The sequence below is a fragment of the Topomyia yanbarensis genome, chromosome 3, assembly GCF_030247195.1.
Source record: "Topomyia yanbarensis strain Yona2022 chromosome 3, ASM3024719v1, whole genome shotgun sequence".
In the NCBI taxonomy this organism is placed as follows: Eukaryota; Metazoa; Arthropoda; class Insecta; order Diptera; family Culicidae; genus Topomyia; species Topomyia yanbarensis.
The window spans coordinates 256,333,114-256,353,785 of record NC_080672.1 but is presented as its reverse complement, the minus strand read 5'-3'; the positions used below and the strand labels follow the sequence as shown (position 1 = coordinate 256,353,785).

The following is a 20,672-nucleotide window of genomic DNA, read 5'->3' as shown; positions in this document are numbered from 1 at the left end:
CAGCCGAAAATCACGATCTCCCGCGATACTACCTGCCGCATCATGCAATCATTCGGCCTGAAAGCACCACTACAAAACTTCGAACTGTCTTCGATGCCTCCTGTAAGAGCTGCTCTGGGCTTTCGCTGAACGACGTTTTACTTGCTGGGCCCACCATCCAAGATTCGCTGTTGTCCATCGTTCTACGCTTCCGTATACATGCTTTCGTAATCACTGGGGACATAGCAAAAATGTACCGCCAGATTCTCGTACATCCAGCAGATCAGCCGCTTCAACGAATCTTTTGGCGAGAAAAGCGGTCGGATTCGTTGAAAACGTATCAACTTCTCACCGTGACGTACGGTACAAATTCTGCCCCGTTCCTCGCTACCCGAGTATTGCAGCAGCTCGCAGAGGATGAAAATGAACGTTATCCTCTGGCAGCATCGGTTATCCGGAAGGTTCTATATATGGACGATTTGCTCACGGGTCGCGACGATTTGGAAGAGCTAAAGATCCTTTGCAATCAGTTACAGCAGATCTTTGGGAATGCTGGGATGCAACTTCGTAAGATGTCCTCGAATCATCGAGAAATACTCAACTCTATCCCCGAGGAGTGTAGAGAAACAAAAACTCTCGTCGAATTCGACTCCGATGCTCCAATTAAAACCCTAGGTTTACTCTGGGAACCTTCGTCCGATTCAATCCTCTACAAGCTCCCAAAGTTTGGCAAGTGTGAAAGTTATACGAAACGAATCGTCCTTTCTCAAACATCTAGTTTTTTCGATCCTTTGGGACTTCTGGGTCCAGCCATTATAAAAGCAAAAATACTCATGCAAACCCTATGGAAATTGGACTACGAATGGGATCAGCCGTTGCCAAAAGCGTTCGCCTTAGAGTGGGAGGAATATCAGCATCAGTTCTGCCGACTGAAAAACTTTCGTCTTCCTCGGCATGTGCGATCACTGTGCCGTCCCGCTCGCACGGAAATCCACGGATTCAGCGACGCCTCCGAACATGCTTATGGTGCGTGTCTGTATTTACGCTCGATTGCTCCGGATGGATACGTCACCATCAGACTTTTGGCAGCAAAATCTCGTGTCGCACCTGTGAACAATAAGTCGATCGCAAGATTGGAATTGTGCGCTGCCTTGCTTCTATCAAAATTATTTCTATCCGTCAGTGCCAGCATAGGATTCCAGGAGAAGGCGTTCATGTGGACCGATTCCATGATTGTTTTGCACTGGTTGTCTGCAAATCCTTCTACATGGCAAACATTTGTAGCCAATCGGGTCGCTGAAATTCAGGAAATTACTGCACACTGCACCTGGCATCACGTTCCCGGGCAGGAAAACCCCGCCGATCTCATATCTAGGGGTATGGACGTTGGACTACTCGTTGACAGCTCGTTATGGTGGAATGCATCGTCGTGGCTTGCTTCGCTAAACCTACCTTGGCCGGAACCACCAGAGCAGTTTGGACGCGTGAGGGAAAACGAGCTTGAAACTAGAAGAAGAATTGCCCTTCCCATTGCAGCGCAGGAAGCCGACATTTTCTCTTTGTTTTCCTCGTTCACCACTTTTCTACGAATTGGCGCTCTTTGTAGACGATTTGCTAACAACTGCCGAAGCCTTTCATTCCGCCACAAGAATCCCAATCAGCCACCAATGCCACTGTGTCGTAACGGTTTAATCACGGTGGATGAACTCAACGAAACATTGTTCTCCGTCGTTCGTTTGATCCAGCACGAATATTTTGCCCCAGAAATTTCTGCATTAAGGAATAGGCAACCTGTTTCAAATCAATCGAAGCTGCGCTTCCTCCACCCCGTCCTCCATGATAACCTTGTTCGAGTTGGTGGCCGGCTAAAGCATGCTGAAATTACTGCTGATGCAAAGTATCATCTCGCCTTACCAGGAAAGCATCCACTAACCCGCATGATTGCTGAAACAATCCATCGACAACAGCTACACTGTGGACCTCAACTTCTTTTAGCTACGATTCGTCAACGTTTCTGGCCAACGCGTGGCCGGGATCTCGTTCGTGATGTAGTTCATTCCTGTATAACATGCGTCAAGGCACGACCACACCAGCTCTCGCAACTAATGGGATCACTACCAGCTGTCCGAGTTACACAGTCTTACGCATTCGAAAACGTCGGAATTGACTTTGCGGGTCCGTTTTATCTTCGGCGCCTAAGCCCTCGTTCTGCACCGTCGAAATCGTACGTGGCAGTCTTCGTCTGCATGGCAACGAAAGCGGCACATTTGGAGCTTGTCAGCGAATTAACCACAGCCGCATTCATCGGAAGCTTTCGCCGTTTCATAGCTAGGCGTGGTAGGCCACAAAACGTGTACTGTGACAACGCAACAAACTTTGTTGGTGCCGATCGCGAAATTCGCCGTTTATTTCTCTCGCAAGAACATCGATATGCCATCAACACCGAAGCCTCAGCTCAACTAGTGAAGTTTCATTTCATCCCAGCTCGTTCTCCGAACTTCGGCGGGCTTTGGGAAGCCTGTGTTAAATCGATGAAATATCACCTTCGTCGAATCATCGGAACCTCTTTCCTGCCGCAAGAAGCCTTCGTCACGGTTCTCATGCAAGTTGAAGGCTGCTTGAATTCCAGGCCTATTACACCACTATCAACTGACCCAAGTGATATGCAGGTGCTAACGCCGGGCCATTTTCTTATCGGGCGGCCGCTCAACGCCCTGCCAGAACCCAATTACACTGTTGCTCCCGAGAATCGGCTGCGGATGTGGGAACGACTTCAACGGTATACGCAACACTTCTGGCAGCGATGGCATCGTGAGTACCTGACGTCCCTTCAACATCGATACAAATGGTCCAAATTTACTCGCAACCTGGCTATCGGTTCCATCGTGCTACTGCAAGAAGATTCGCTTCCAGTGTTGAAGTGGTCGATTGGGAGAGTGGTGGACGTGCATCCAGACGACAACGGTATAGTACGTGTAGCATCAGTACGGTTGCCATCCGGGTCGATCTCCAGACTTTGTTTATTGCCAATTGAAGTCGATTCAGCACAACTACAAGGCACAATTATCAACTCGCCATCTACTTCCACAGGGTCGATGTGAGACTCTGGTCGCATCTATACCACTTCAGGAGCAGTTGGTGTATCTTGGAACCCAGAATGGGATATTTTTATTGAAATATAATTCAAGGTGGCCGGTGTGTTGAGTAGATTTAGCCTATAATTAAAGTTATTGCTATGAAACTTAAACTAGATGAAAATTTGCCTTAACCTAAACATGCAGTTTCTCTAAATAACTTGAAATTACTGAACTTAAAGCTAGAGATAAAAATTTGAATTTAAACGATTAGATACCCCCTAGAATTTATCGATCAACTCGATCTCTTATATACTCTCGTCCAGTTTGGGCTTGTGACAATGGTTAGGTACATGCATTGTATAACGTGTGATATAAAGTAATCAGGAGCACATTTGAAAGCCAGTTATCTAACACTCGGTCACCGATCTGGACGTGTGTCGCTATCGGTCGAATAAATTTATAATCGGTTCAAATCACCGTCCTCCGCTAATCAAGAGAAAGTCCGCTTGATTTCCTCATAGTCCGCAGGGTTGTCGTGTCGGCGGAATCGTGAGAATCCGCGAGTGTCCGCGTCGGTCTTCAAGTCTCGGTAATAAACAAGGATAATAAAGTTGAGAAAATCAGGTACTATACAAAAGATGCAAAATTGGTGCTGATGATATTATACATGATTATTGTAAAAAACTGCTTATGATGATGATTTAGCCAAATGATTTTAGGAGTGAGACCGATCCTGCAAACATGTAGGGATGCACAATAATAGAAATGCTAACGTTATCAACTTTTCGAGAAAGTGTTTTATATTGAAGGGCAAGTTTTGGACATTTTCAATACACAAATGTGTCGATGTGTCAAAATGGAATTTTTTTCAACTTTTTAGGAAGTGTTTTATATTGAAAAGCAAGTTGAGGGCTGTTGAAAATGTTCAAAACTAAAAAACAAACAATATATATATATATATATATATATATGTATATATATATATATATATATATATATATATATATATATATATATATATATATATATATATATATATATATATATATATATATATATATATATATATATATATATATATATATATATATATATATATATATATATATATATATATATATATATATATATATATATATATATATATATATATATATATATATATATATATTCAATTACTTTATTTAATAAGGCACGATTGCGTTAGCTTAACCTTGCGGAAGTCGCGCTAGTGCACTGAGTGCACGCTGCTTTGAAAATCTAGCGAAATCGGCTTAGGAAACCAGCAAGTGCTCGTTCAGCAAGCAATTTGAGCGATTTCCGAGGGGTTAACGGTGCCAAATTCTTAGTTTTACATTTTAAACGTCTTGAAACTAGTAGATTACACATTGATTTTTTTTAAGTTCACTTTACAGATATCTTATGCATATTGAAGAAGGAATTTTTGTAAGGAAGAATATTGGAGCAATTAACCCTCTGGTGCCAAATTTTTTTTTGGCTTGAAAAAACTTTTGGAGGTGGTGATGAGAAAAACGAAAATAATGTTAAAAATTCTTGAAAGTAATGGATTTTTCATTAAAGCCTTAAAATAAGTAGGCCGCCTAGAGGCGGTGTTGGGCACCTGGGCGAATAAAAACAAAAACTTGTTTTTCCAGGTTATAAGCGAATACAGATGGTTGCTTATATTTTGGACTCCATCAGAACGCAAAATACCTAAACTTAAAGTGCTAGTGCTTTGGTTGTTTAATTATTGACTTCTAATTTATCGTAGGGGAGTCCAGGGTTTGCTGGCGATGGTTACACTTATCATGTTTTATGTTTTTAATTTAAGAAGATTGTGTAAAAGTGAATGCGTTGCATAAAAGAGCGGACTGTTGCATTACAGAATTTTAAATATGTGACGCGGGAATCTCGCCAATTTACGACTATACGCACTATGATGCCACCTAACCTTTTTTGATGATAAAGTATGGATCGCGTGAGATTCTTTTTGAATAGAACTGCAAATCAATCGATACTTGTTATTAATTTTCAAGCTCAATGCTCCTGCATTTTAATTTTTGCGCACACTTTGTATTTAAAATCTAAATTTTCGAAATTCTTCAGGTGAAATTCCGAAGTAAGCAAACAAAAAAACAAACAAAAAACAAATTTTGCTTGTGGTTACATATACGGCCAAGGAAAGTTGTTTTCGCGCGCTATCGAAAAATCTAGTCATTCGTGGAATAGCTCTGAATTCGCCCTAAATAACAAAAATGCTGAAATTTAAAAACTTTACCTAGGGTAATGAGCGTTCGACCTAACCATGTAAAACCGTTGGTTAGAGCGGCGTTAGCCATCTTTGTTCAACGTATTGGTTCAAATGGCAATTTTTGATATCATAATGGTTCATAAGAAGAAAGCAAATATATTGGTGCCAATTCATACGCATTGCATCAATTGTATTCCGAGTAGGGGAACATGGGGAGACTTGACCAAGCGCAAAATTCTATTTTCGGCTATGGCGTCTTCTAATCGATTCTTAATTTTTTTTCAAAAATATTTTTATACTTGTTTCGATCCCTTAAGGTAATTTTGAAAGTTTGGAGTAAAAAATCCTTTCCTTGCAGAAAATATGACGTGATTAATAAATTTGCATTAAATGATGTAATTTTTTATCAAACTTTGTATGGACATATCTACTCGACTACTAATTACTATTAAAGGACTAATATACCATCTTAATCGTTTTGAAGCAGTGAAATGATTTTACATAAACTGGAACATTGGAATAGTTATTACTAGAATTCGCATGAAATTGAACGCAATAACTAATGTTGGGGAGACTTGACCAAGATTTTATGGGGAGACTTGACCAAGTGGCGATCAGCTGAAGAAAGATACAAAATTCTTAATATTTATTATGCTTTGGTATCTACTGTTAATGTTAATCACGCCATAAAAAAATCTCACCCCAAACATAAGTCTTTATATTTTAAAATTTGTAAGCAAAGTTAGCAATAGTAGGACTGATTTCGTGACGTGTGAACATGCAATGCAAGCAGTACAGTTAATCCTTAAAAAGAAATGCATTTAAAAAAAATCAAAATTTATCAAATGCAACTCTTTTATATTTTTTACTGCTACCTAAGGATCTCGACAATAAGGGAAAAAAATTATTACAGTATGTTTTATGTCATTATTTTTTGTTATGATTTTTCAAAATTCCCTTGGTCAAGTCTCCCCATGCCTTGGTCAAGTCTCCCCGCAATGGGGAGACTTGACCAGAAAAAACGATCACAGAAAAACTTTTGTAACTTTTCAAAAATTAAATTAAAAATTCTGCAAAAAATCATGAAGACGCGCAATAACTTTGTGCATTATATCTGAATGATTTTTGGGGGATTGAAGGCTTTTTTAGAGATTTATGCAGTTTTAGCTGAAAACCTGGTCAAGTCTCCCCATGTTCCCCTAATTAATAAAATGGTGAGACACTCTTCCTAATACGACTAAAGTAGGCTCTTCACGCTAATACGCTCGAAAACTCAATATCACCTACAACGTGTACGAAACAGAGTTTAATAAAACATAAACACATTGGAGAATGGATTAAACAGTACTCGAAGTGCAGAACTAGAGACAGCAGTCTAATACAAAAGGAGAAAAAAATATTCCGCCAGCTAGCCCCAGACTCCACTAAATATTATTAAATGATAAGAATATCCATATTCCAACAGCAACATTCACCCAAAGTTTTTAAAACATACTTCTTTTCAGCTAAAATTGCACATAATGCCTGTTTCGGTACGATAAGTAATCACTAAAGACTGAAATTTTTTTCGCTCGGGTGCTCAACACCGCCTCTAGGCGGGCAAAGTGTACCAAAAAACCTAAACTTCCGAATTATTCCACTAAACCAATGATGTGAATCTACAGTGAAATGCTAGTAACAGGCTACTCAAAAATATTTTTTTTTAGTTTTTGAAATTTCCAAAAATAGTTAAAAAAAATTAAAGAAGATTACCACTAAACACACAGTTTTTTTCCATGTTTTCCTCGAGTTTTCAACTTTGTTTCAATTGCCTTTGACAGAATGATACGAATATTCAAATAATGTGTGTGTATGAAAGGTGTGGGCGTTGGGAAGAAATGCTAGTGCGGATGACAACATGCAATCATGTTTTAGTAGTTTTATTTAGATTTTTATAGAGACCGTCTAGAGGCGGTGTTGGGAACTAGAGGGTTAATTATATTAAGCAAAGGGGAACAGTTTTATAACCACCTTAAAATTAGGAACACCGTTTTATATACTAGAAGAAGTGATTGAGTCTAAGAGAGTCAATTAGAACTATTTGTATGAGTAACCAGAATATTGAATTTAATCATTGGAACTAGAAAAATACAGAAAGGGTAAATATGCTTCGAGGAGACAATCAGCTGGGTGCCAAGTCCTTCAGCTCCTTTGTGCCATTCAACACTACGACTTGGCTCCCTTGTGCCATTCAGCACCGCAACTATTCGAGCTCTATATCCAGTGCCATTTAACACCGCAACTCCTGTAGGTCTTTTGGCTCCCTTCTTGTGCCATTTAGCGCCACTTCTTCGTTGAGCTCACGACTTGTTCGCGAACTACTCGGTCTAGTCCCCGACGATGGACCTAGCTTACTCCGACGAAGAAGTTCTCCCGAAACCGAGCCAACCAGCTCTGTTCCGAGGTCGGTTCGGTCCTTCCTGTTGGTGTCTCGTCGTGATCTATACACTCTAGTCCCCGTCGGTGAATCTTACTTACGCCGATGGAATGATTCCTGGCGGAAGAAGTTCTTCCGACACCGACTCTTCTTCTGTTCCCAGTGCTCTGTCACGGTTTACTTGGTTAATCCTGTGGTAGATTCAGCCTACTGCGGCAGAGAGTTTCCCGATGGTAATTCAAATTGATCTCCCGAAACCGTTGCTCACTGTGCACCACTCTATTTCCGCTGAAAGGCTGTCATAATCTGCGTCACCACTGCTGACCGCGTTCCACGTGATTACGTCACTTATCATTTTGTTGACAACATTTCCGGGTTTATTACCGGCCCTCTCATTTCAAGCATTTCCCAGCGTATCGTTTCGATCCTCGGACATTCGAAGACCTCGTGCTCCGGTGAATCCTGGATGTTCTCACACTCCGCGCACAATGGTAACGTTGAGTGCCCGATTCGATAAAGATACTTTCTGAAGCAGCCGTGGCCCGACAGAAGCTGTGTCAGGTGGAAGTTCTCTATGTGCTTTCTATTTAACCACGTCAACTGGTTTAGGATGAATCGGTACACACTAAGCCAGCCAAAAGTTGTTTAGTAATTTCTTCCGACGACTTGCACAGTAAAATGTAATTTTTACGGAGCTGTCAGCAAATTGTTTAAAAAATAGCGGTAAAGATTTTCAGTAACTGTTGGAATAATTTGCTGAAACCCGCAATATGTTTCACTGAATTTATCAGCACTTCTATTTTTTCGGTAGGGTAAGGTGGGGCAAATCCGACCGTTGGATAAACCCGACCCCCCTCTGTTGCCGAAAATCAGAAGCACTACGCGAACTAATATCAATGTTGTCGTGTAAAGCATCGAAAATAATCATAATGGTGGTATGACAGCATTTCATTAGTCTACATTGAGATGCTCAAACGACAAAAAGTGTGTTTTTACAACTTTTGATTTGACTTTTGTGCATCATTGACTACAGGATATTTCTGATTGTTAAAGTGATTGCATGATAAATGTAAGTGGATTGGAATTCTTTGATTAAAATCCTACAAAGTGCGTAGAAGAATTTAGTACAATCTTTTTCGTATTTTTTTAATTGCATCGTAATGAAAAATGACGCGGTGGGGCAAATCCGACCACTAAATATTGGGGTAAATCCTACCGCTTTTTTGCTAAGAAAATTTTTATTTTTCAAATTGAAATATATTTTTATTATTATTATTTATCATTTTTATGCAAAATGGTTCATAATTACAAACGAAAGACACAAAAACGTGATGATTATAGTATTCATAGAGCAATTACTCCGATGCAAATGGGAATATCATTACGTGCTATTGCTCGTGATTTTAGCATTCCAAGGTTGACATTGAACTCCATTTTCTTTATGTTACAATTCAATGACACAACATTCATTTATTTATTATTGAAAAACCATAAAATTTTGAAAATATCTGCACTAAATCAACCAAAAACATAGGGGGTCGGGTTTACCCCACCATTTCTGAAAACAGCAAAAATGAACATTTTTTTAAAACGCTTGTATCACAAGATATTCTAAAGTTCCAAATAAAATGATATATACAGAAAGTTGCCCAAGAGTCTCACCTTTAATTTGGTATATAAAACGACTTGATCCGATGTAAAATGATCATTTAACAGCCAAAACCATTTACTAGGTCGGATTTGCCCCACCTTACCCTACATAAACATTATCCAGTAAAATACTGACTGATTGTTCGGCAAAATTGTACCAACATTACCAAAAACATACAAAAAGGTACAGCAAATCTTCTGTCAAGTCAAAAAAGATTATAACTACTAGAGGGAGCAAAGTGCTACTATCTCCATGTATTCATGGACTGAAACATGGGGTCTCGCTCTAGCATATTGTATCCCATTAGTTTGACAGGTGTAAACCCGGGCAATATGTGTCAAACTAATGGGCCTAGCATATGTAAGAGCGAGATGATAAATTTTCAGTTTTAACAGTGGCATGCGACCTCTAATAGGTATAATCTCTTTTGTCTAGTCGCCACTTTCAGAGGAAACTGTTGACGAACTAATATTTTTTGACGTTTGGATAGAACGGATTGCGGAGAGTTCGGTAACGGCATTGTTTTACTGAATTGATTACTGAACGGTTTGCTGTTCATAACCCCTGTAAAATTTTACTGTACCCAGTAATTCAAATTAAGTGTGTATGTCGACCATTTTTCTGTATTGTCCCATTCCTACAACCAGCTCACCATCAAATCCATTCGCACCATCTTCTTCCCTTTTCTGGCGTTTTTCCGATTATAGTACTCGATATCCTCCGCCAGGGTGAGGGCAAATGGGGATCATCCCGGCGATATTGCATACTGCATCCGACGATATTGTTTTGCAGGCGTTCACGACTCATAGGGTCATCAGTTAGAACGTCTCGGTATCCGGCCGGACTACCTTGACGAAGACTTCTTCAGTCCATGTTCCTCGTCAATATAGGACTACAGAATGCGACGTCGAGGATAAGCTCCCTCCTGTCTCTCCGAAAAGTGTTAACGGAACCTTAATTGCACAATCGTACCTCTAACTTCTCTAGAGCTTCCAACACCCTCTTGTGTTGGTTAATCTACTACCCCACTCCACAACCCAGGCGTTAAAATCATCACCAGTGACTACCGGCTTTCAACCGATCAACTGCTCAGTTAACTGTTCCAACGTTAGGCTGAACTGCTCCACTATCTACCTTGTAAGTGCGTAACAGTTGCACATGAAGACGCAGTTGATTTTGGCGATCGCAAAGCCTTTTCTGAAGTTAACTTTTCGAGTTTTCTGAAGATAACTCGGAGCCTTGCTAGATAAATCAAATGGCTCGACCTTTCAACCATTCATTTCCCGACATTCCTCTTGCTTGCCGTCATTCTCTTTATCTAATACGCTATATAGATCTTCTATGAACTTGAGCCATTCGGGGCTAAATCCACTCGGATAATACCGTGCGGTAAATTACCACAAGGCTTTTCTGTGTCTCCTGGGTTGGCACCCAACCATACTCCGGTTATGCAGATGGTCGCTACCATGGGGATCAGGGATTACCTTTCACGTATAATCTAACCGCAGCAACGTCGAGCACAGGGACAAGTCTAAGTCGCTCGGACACGCTGGATGGGCAGGAATTCGTGTCATTTCACTTGTGTTCAAAGTGGTCACACTGAAATTGTCTCTAGGCTCGTGGAATGAGGTAGATCGATTATCATCATGAAAGCAACCTCATGTCGTGGGAGTTCAAATCACCTAAAACTAGCCTCGAAGCGGGGAGGAATTCTGCAATATCTCAAAGCCGTCGGTGGCCAACTGATGCTCTAGGGGTAATGTAGGTGGAAGCAATGCTTTGTCTTTGCCTTTTATTCTAGTTAGGCAAGCGACAACTTCAATAACTGGTGTCGAGGGAAGGTCGATTCGATTGAAAATAGCACATTTGATCCCCAAAAGTATTCCTTCATAGGAGTATTCTAGATCCGAGCGAATAGTATTGAAATCGTGAAAGTTGAGATCCAATTTTGAAGTAAGCCATGTTTCACATTTCAAGTTGTTTAGTAAAATTTCAAGAGAATCGTTTTACGGAATAATGCTTCTGCCATTCCAATGTAGAACTCCTTTTCTGAGCCAATTTTCTCAGACTAGGAGCTACTTGCTTCGTTTTTGCACCAGTACTTCCTCGAGCAGCTATTCTGAAGGAACTGGAAGACACCTTATGGCCTTTACAACGAAGCTTAGGGCTTTTCTATTGCTTCTAGACACAGCCGAAGATGTTTCCTCCTGAGGTCATCAGAGTCGCATTCGTCACTAGACAAGTTAGTATAGATATTTGCAGAGCCTGGTGGCGTATGTATCTTTAGCTTTTCTGCAAAATATAGCTTAAGTCGTCCCTGAAGGTAACGCTTCAGTTTCTCCTCGCCCTATTTGGACACGGGATATGTCGGGACATCATGTGGATTTCCCCAACAGTAGAGACAGTAGAGTTTGCAACATCTCTTCCATAGGTATCATCCTTCAAATAATTTAGTAAAATTGATTCCCACCGCATTTCCCGCTCCGGCCTGCGTCCTACCAGCAGAAGGCAAAAGAATCTTCACATTTTCTTTCGATCATGCCCATATGAGCCTGCCTAGTCCTAGTTTTCCGTTCTAAATTTATAACTGATTCACTCTAAAATACCAATTCGTCTATCAATTTTATTGCTTTCCTTTCTCTTAGTCTTTGCCGAAAACAGCCAACGAAATCGATACAGCAAAACCTTGGGGCAATCAAAACATAGTAACACGAAAGACGACTTACGGAGCAACTTTGTCCATATTTAACGCGTATTTAAGACGCATGTTATGTGAGATTTTATTATAAGCGCGACAATACCTTTCCGAAAATCGAGACTCGTTTGACTCTTCTACAGTCTTTTCCATTTTCGTAGTATTTAAATAATGTCTAGTTTTGCATAAATGACTATTGTTTTAATTTAATTTTTTTTTAAATTTCAATTATTATAAGACTACCAACCCTTTTAAGTACTAAATTATTTCATTTCTTAACATTCACAGCGATCTGGAGTACCGAAAATACAAAGCGTGCACCTCACCATTGATTCCGATTCCACCAGCAATCTACTCAGAAGTTCCACGAGCACTGAAATTCATCTTGTGCTGTGAGTTTCCGTTTTACGACTCATTGCACGAGCGTCGTAAAGAGGAAGGGCCATTTGCCATGACTACCTCTATATCGGTGGCCCATTCGCACTCCACCCATACATAGCAATCCGGCAGTGGTAACCATCCCAGCTATCCTGTGTCATACCACCATCATCATCATCATCATCATTACAGTAGTGGTGGTGGTGGTAGTGGGTCCAACAACTCGAAGGACCGCAACTCGATTGGCCAAGCCGTCAGCTATTCGTCGAGCCACCGCAGCGGAAGTGACAAACGAGGTGGCGAAAAGTCTCTGCACAGTAGCCGAGACATAGAGGACATTGTTCCGGAACGAATCACCTGCATCAGCGGAAGTGATGACGACTTCGTCACCGGCTTGGCACAAATTACTACAATTTTGTGATCTCGCTCACTGTTCAATGTTAACTATTGCTATACAAACAATATACCTAGGTAAAGTAGTGTGGTATGAAGCTGTGTTTTGACATTATTTGATAAATGGTTGACACAACAATGCGTTTGTTTAATTCGATTCAATAGAATAAGTGGAAAACAAAAACATGCCAATTTCGAACCGCCACGAGCGAAACTTATCGCGTATGACCTTGCAAAAAAGTTAACATCTTAGGAAGTTTTGACTAAAATATCAACAAAAAGCACCTCTTCTAACTTCCGTAAGTTTCTCCAGACCAAGTATAGTCCTATATCAAATTGTACTATCGGCTACACTTTCGGCAGCACATTTCAAATAACCGTTGTTTCGCCTTTCCATAGTGATCGAATAAAGCTAAGTTGTTTGTAGCAGAAGGTACTTATCAGAACAGTAGAATACACCAAATGTATACACATAACATTTCCAATTCTATTAAACATAGAATAGTTTATTTGTAAGCTGCAACTGTGTATAGCGTGCTCCTACCATCCTACATGTTCGAATTCGATTTTGAAGCACACGACAACACAGTCAATGGATAGATTCGTATTTCCATCCGATGAAGGATATACAATATAAATATGGCATAATAATCTCTAGTAGTCCTGGAGCAAGTAAACTCATAAATAGTGCAGCCAGGAAGCCAAGACATAAAAAGTTAGGTTTATCGTGACATTAACTTTTCAATTTATCTAATAAACTCAGCTGACACTGCGCCATGATGAAAAAAGAAACTAGATCTGTAATACACTCACAAAGACACTATACGAAAGAGGACAAAACTCTTCATGTTCTTATGCCTTAGGTTCCTACCTGAGACGGGACGTTTGGACACGAAAAAACCTAATGTCAAATGCAGTCAGGGAAAACTGTCAAATACAGACAGGGAAAACTGTCAAATACAGCCAGGGAAAACTGTCAAATGTCATATGTGCGGAAGAATGAGAGGCTATGCGAGACGGACGATAAAATGAAAAAAAATCTATCCGCAAATTTCAACAATCTTTCATAAATGTCACGTTCTAGAGCACACACCTTAGTTAAAGAGTCCGCCTTCTCATTGTCCGGAATGGAACAATAAGTAGAGATTCAAACCAAGGTAATCTTATAAGATTTCCGAAACAATGAAGTGATGGTCAGCGGTTAATTTGTCTATGACTCCAAGGGTATGCTGAATAGCAGCTAGTTTTGCGACGTAAACTGATGCAGGGTCACTGAGTTTGTAGAATGCGATGAACTTTTGATTGAAAATACCGAAGCCAGTGGACTCTTCGAGGTTCTATCTGTACTTTTCGGAAATTATTGTAAAAAGATCTAAGAACCGCTTGCGGGCGTATGTGATCCGGTATTCCGCGAATCTCATTCTTCATGGGTCGAAGAAAACAGCAGATTCAGAAGTATCTAAGAAATGAGCACAGTTGGGATTATAAGAATTTTCTGCGCCATGCAGTCAAAGTGCAGGGATATGAAACGGGTTTGAGAATTTAGCTCGTCAAGCCTCTCGAAATTTTTATTCGCCAATGGGTTCAAGATATCGCATTGAATGAGCAATCGATATCAGAGTTCCCAAAATCGATTTTGCATCGAAGGTATGGGTACCGTATGGGTCGACTGCATGTACTCTAAAGCGATACGCAAACAACGATACTGAATTCTTTCGAGTTTAATGAAATGTATGTTTGCGGAAAAGCGAAAGCAGAAACATCCGTATTTCATTACTGACAGTATCGTTGTTTGATACAACCTAATTAGGTCTCCTGGGTGGGCACCCCACCATGTTCCGGTTATTGCGCGAAGAAAATTGATCCTTTGTTGGCACTTATGTTTCAGATATCTAATGTGGCATCCCCAGGTACCTTTCGAGTCAAACCTGTCCTCTAGATATTTTACTGAGTAGACCCGAACGATAGTTTGACCCATTCATAGAAGCTGTAGTTCTGCTGGTTCACGCTTCCTGGAAAATACGACTAGCACATTTTTCTCCGTAGAGAATTCGATACCCATCTTAATAGCCCAAGTAGATAAATTGTCCAAGGTACTCTGCAATGGTCCTTGTAGGTCGACAGCTTTGGTTCCCGTAACAGAAACCACAACGTCATCATTGCCTTAACGTGCGGGATATGTCAAGACAGTCATCGATATCATTGAAGTAAAAATTGTAAAGATGAGGGCTTAGGCATGAGCCCTCATCTTTACATGTAGCTGAACCTCAACGTTGGCGAACCGCCAGGCGAGAAGTACATGTGCTTTTCCGACAACACAGCAAAAAGTTGTTCCATGCTGGTGCAACTTCTCAGAAAGAATGTTCATAGAAACTGAATCAGAAGCCCTCTTAATATCCATGAAAACTAATGTAATTTGCTCTTTACGGGCAAAGGCCATTTGAATTTCTGTTGACAACAACGCAAGGTAGTCGTCCCTTTGTTGAAGCCAAATTGTGTATCTGACAGTAAGCTATTCATTTCGACCCAATTGTCGAGACGGAACGGTATCATTTTCTCGAAAAGCTTCCGGACACAGGACAGCATTGCAATCGGCCGGTACGAGTTGCGGTCGGAGGCTGATTTGGACGTGCGTATCCATGATTTGGTCCCGCGCACTAGGGAAGATTACATCAAACGAATCATGTCGCAATACGGAGAAATAGAATCTATTACGCATGGCACCTGGAGAAATTTTTTTCACCGACATTCCCAACGGCGTTCGTATTGTGAGGATGCGAGTGACTAAACCAATACCTTCTTACATGACTATCGAATGCAGATCACCGAAGGAAGGCGTGACCTGTAAGCAAACAACGCTAATCACATATCCCGGCAAACACCAACATGCCAATTCTGTAACCATACAGCCCACTACGGAAAAACATGCGCCGCAGCAACTAGTCAAAACTCATCTACTACAGCCAACTCTAACAAGCAGCCACCGACATCTTCAGATAAACCAAAAGCAACGATCCAATTAACCAATAATGCAGGTACAACGACCACGACAACTGCTCCCAAACCAACAACTAGCATCGCCAATAAAGAAGCAAATACCGATGAAGACGGATTTGCAACAGCGACCTGTAAGAACAAGAAACAAATAAGAACGTTTGATCGTGAAGAGCAAGAAAGCAGTACCGATGATGACATGGACGGGAACGATAACGCGAGAGAAGGCAGACTGAATGGCCCCCAAGCGGCTTCACCGCCAAGGAAAAGGATCTCAACAGGCAGCAAACTGCGTCAACAAGATCTGGCCGACCGACATTCTTAGCATTTTTTTTTATGTTTACTTATTGTAAAAAAAGTTAAAAGACCCAGTTGTGCAAATAAATCTTTAGATTTAAAAAAAATAAGTCTAATGCACTGAGACGCGCTGGGGGAGCAGGAATTCGTGTCATTTTACCAGTGTTTAAAATTGTCAAATTAAAGTTAACGCAAACATAGTGAATTAAGGAAGACTAATTATCATCATAGACGCAACCCTACGATGTACCATGAGAGTTAAAGCACAAGTATCCTAAAACTAGTCACGGTACAGCCAGGAATTCTACGATGTCGTGTAGCTGTCGGTGCCTAACCGCGGTGTAAGGGGGAAGGTATATGGAAGCTATACAAAGGTCTTTGCCTTTGGTTTTTACTTGACAGACAACTTCAATACCTGTTATCGAAGGGAAGGTTAATTCTGTAGAAGGGATAGCACTTTTTGATCCTCAAAGGTACTCCTCTGTATGAAGTATCTCGATCCAGGCCAATAATATTAAAATTGGGGAAATCGAAGTTAACATCGAAAGTTGCACCAAATGCATCGCATCTCAAGCTTTTTATTAAAAATTCGAAAGAATTCATTTTCGATATGATACCTATATCTGCAATTCCACTGTAGAACGGTGATCAAATCCGTGACCTCGTTCGATGAGTTAGCCATCGAAGGATATAATCGTTGAAAGGAGAGGTCATTTTGCAATCAACTGCTTCAAACATATTCTTACGAGAATAGACTTTTAATAGGATCCGTTATATTGAAAGTTTTTTATTATCCAGTCCACTTTGTCCAAGAGTTTCATAATTCCAGTACTGCGATCGCTCTCGTTCTGAAACCAAGAAACACTTGGGATTTTGATGTTCCGGGAAGTGCTGAAAACTCCTTCTCTGATCTTAATCCTCCGAGACCACGATCTATTTGCTTCGGGTTGGTTTCAGCACTTCCAAGAGATGTCAATTTCGGATCCTCCGTCAAGCGACAACTTCTGGCCTTTACAACGAAGTTGAGGAGACGAAATGTTCCTCCTCTTACTATAACTTCTAGGCACCCTCCTCTCCTCCCTCTTGTGGGATACCAGCCTTGTTAGGAGGCAAGAGAACATAGAGGTTTGTTGAGGATGGTAGCGTAACTTTCTTCGGCATTGCTGCAACAGAAAGTTCGGAACGTCCCGCAAGGAAACGTTTTAGTTTATCTTCACGTAGTTTGCACGCGGAACATACCGAGATATTATGCAGACTCTTTGCACAGTAAGGACACTTCTCAGCATTCTTACTGCACGAATCAACTAGATGATTCTTGCCGCATTTTCAACAGCGGGCCGAATAGACTGACAGACAGACGAACCTTGTGCAAAAGGATGTAGTTCGGTAAAGCGGTACCAGGGAAGGTTACCCAATAAGAGTTTGATTGAGGTATATTTTCAAACCATCCCCCGGAACTACTACTGAGTGCAAACGCTTGCACTCAAGTATTTTCACTAGCTGAAGTAAGCGGTTTCTAAAAGAGCCAACCCCGTACTGCAGCATATCCTCACATGTCAAACTCTCATCGTTAACGACGCCTTCCGTTTCAACCCTTACCGCTGGAGTATATATTTATTTATTTATTTCAAGTCGTCAATCAGATGTAGACCGGTTTCTTACAATAATTATTAAACTAACTTAACACTAGTTAAAATTTTGGTTTACTTTAAACTGCTGCTTAAGTTTTGTTTTCGACATAGTGAAGTCAATGCTTTCGCAATGTTTGTTGTAAATATTCATCATTTGGTTTAAAGGGCCAAACTTGGCATAATTAGTGCGATGGCGAATTGTACAAAAGATGCTGCGGTTACGTAGTTGTCGAGAAGGAGCATAAAAATTTAGTTTCGATAAAAGTTCGATTGAATCAATACGATGTGATACAATGTCGTTTACAAATGATACCATAGAAAATTCACGACGATCTTTCAAGGTTTGAATGTCAATTAGCATGCGCCGTGCTTCATAAGATGGCAAATGTAGTCCAGTCCAATCTAGTTTACGAAGAGCGAACATCAAAAACTGCTTTTGTACTGATTCTATCCGGTTTGCATGCGTTGCTGAAAAAGGCGACCAAACTATACTACAATATTCTAGTGTTGAACGCACATAGGCTACATATAATGTTTTTATTGTGTAGGGATCTTGGAAATTATAGCTGAAGCGTTTAATAAAACCTAGTGTGCTGTTTGCTTTGTTAATTATTGTGTTATAATGATCTATGAATGTTATTTTGGAATCTATGATAACTCCTAGGTCTCTTATTCTGTCACACTTTTCTACTTGTTGATTTCCCAATAAGATTTTATTGTTCTGTATATTATTCTTTCTACTCAATGTTATGGAATTACATTTTTTTACATTCAGTTTCAGCAGGCTTTTATTACACCATGTATAAAATATATTTACTGCATTTTGAAATGTCTGAAAGTCTTCACCATTTCTTATTTCTAGAAATAGTTTCATATCATCAGCATATATAAGAACTTTTACATTTTTTAGAATGAAGGAAATGTCGTTAACAAATAAAATAAAGAATAGCGGGCCCAAATGAGACCCTTGAGGGACTCCTGATGTAACTTGAATTGGGATTGATTTTATCCCTTTAAATCTAACAGCTTGTTCACGATTTGTAAGATATGATTGTACCCATGTAAGAAGTCCTGGCTCAAACCCCATTTTTTCTAATTTAAAAAGTAGCATGGGTATGTCGATACGATCAAATGCTTTGCTAAAATCTGTATAAAGAGCTTCAACGTGGTTTCCGTTATCCATTGCTGTTAATGTGTAGTTAATGAATTCGAGTAGATTTGTACTTGTAGAACGCCCTTTGAAAAAACCATGTTGCACATGGGTGATTCTGTTCTTGATTTGGTGGAATAAATTTTCATTAACAATCGCCTCGAAAATCTTGGGAATGCACGAGATGATAGCTATTCCACGATAGTTACGCACATCGGATTTTTTATCATTTTTAAAAATTGGAACTAGGAAAGAGCTTTTCCATGTTTTAGGAAAACAACCTGATTCTAGAGACATGTTAAAAAGCCAAAATAAAGGAGCGGTTAGTTCTATTGACAAAGTTTTTAAAAACACCGGTGGAACGCCATCAGGTCCAGGGCTTTTAGAGCTATCCAAGTTTTTTAAGGCATCCATGATTGTATGTACTTTTATCTGTTTAATGTTAATATCTCTTGAAAGTTCTGGGAGGAATGAAAAGTATTCACGCTCTCGATCCTTCTCTGAAAATGTAGTGTAAACTTCCTGGAAGAATGTTGCAAAAAGATTGCAGATTTCCTCTGAGTTATCGCCTACCTTTCCATCAAGATGCATTTCTGTTGGGAAATAATCCGATTTTATTTTAGTTTTTACGTAATTAAAGAAGTTTTTTGGGCAAGTTTTTATACTGCGTTCTGTTCTTGCATTGTACTCTTCAAACGCGATATCAATGGCAAGGTTCAATTGATCGCATAGATTTAAATAGTTTGTTAAGTTATCTTCGCTGTTGTATTTTTTGTAGATTTTGTGTGCTTTCTGCTTACGATTTTTTAAATTTTTGATTTCTCTATTAAACCAGATGGGATGTTTTGAGTTATAGTGACGCCTTCTTCTTTTCAATGGTATATCTTCGTGAATGACTTCAAATAATATTTTGTAGAAGATGTCTACGGCAGCTTCAACATTTTCTTCATTTCTTAAAATCATTTGCCAGTTTATTGCATTAATTTTTTGCCTCAAGCTTTCATAGTTAGCGGACTCGTAATCAAATACCTCCTCAAATTCACTATCACCAGGTCTGTCGTTAACATGCAAGAATATAGAAAACTCAATGGCTGTATGATAAGCTTCATTCTTCCATAAGGGAGTAAGTGATTCCGTTACACAGAAGTCTTCGTCTATATTCGTCATTAATAAATCTAAATAGCAATGTCGCTGATTTCTTATGTGATTTATTTGATTAAGTCCTAAACTGGCAGATTTATCGCAAATGAACTGCAAAGTTTCATTTTCCCCTACAACAGGAAGTAGGATGCTCTCATTATCAGCATCTGGTATGAAATCAATACCGCGTTGATTGAAATCGCCATATATGTGAACTTTTACGTGCGGGGAAAGACTATTAATAATGCATTCAGCAGCATGATAAAACTTTTCGTAAGTCGTTTTTCGAGCAAAATTTGGAGGAAAATACACCGAAGCGAAAACGTGAGTTTCGTCTTTAACATGTACTTTCACCCACACATGCTCGAATTCTTTTGATTTTATAGTTTTGATAACTTCTGCATTTAGTTTTGCTGAAATCGCAATCAAAGCGCCCCCTCCTGACTTCTTACCAGATACATGACAATCACGGTCATCCCTAAATACATTGTAATTGCTCCCGAAAACTTCTTCACTTCTCACCGTTTCGTCCCAACTAGTCTCAGTTGCTAAAATTACGGAATAATGACAACCTAATATTTTGTTTTGAATCACATTCATCTTAGCTGCACTTTTCATGC

At 39.9% G+C, this 20,672-nt stretch overlaps 2 protein-coding genes across 6 annotated transcripts in view; one reads left to right on the top strand and one right to left on the bottom strand.

Annotated features, from left to right (window-relative positions):
* LOC131694289 (uncharacterized) overlaps window positions 1-19,624 on the top strand; it is a 79,548-nt gene extending 59,924 nt beyond the window's left edge. For all 4 annotated transcript variants that reach the window (XM_058982895.1, XM_058982896.1, XM_058982894.1 and 1 more), the window contains one exon: window positions 12,358-19,624. In XM_058982895.1, the coding sequence (XP_058838878.1) occupies window positions 12,358-12,568 (211 nt within the window). In that variant the 3' untranslated portion in view covers window positions 12,569-19,624. The remainder of the gene's footprint in view (window positions 1-12,357) is intronic.
* Window positions 1-20,672, bottom strand: part of LOC131694290 (negative elongation factor E) — a 315,399-nt gene that overhangs the window by 167,054 nt on the left and 127,673 nt on the right. The window lies entirely within an intron of this gene.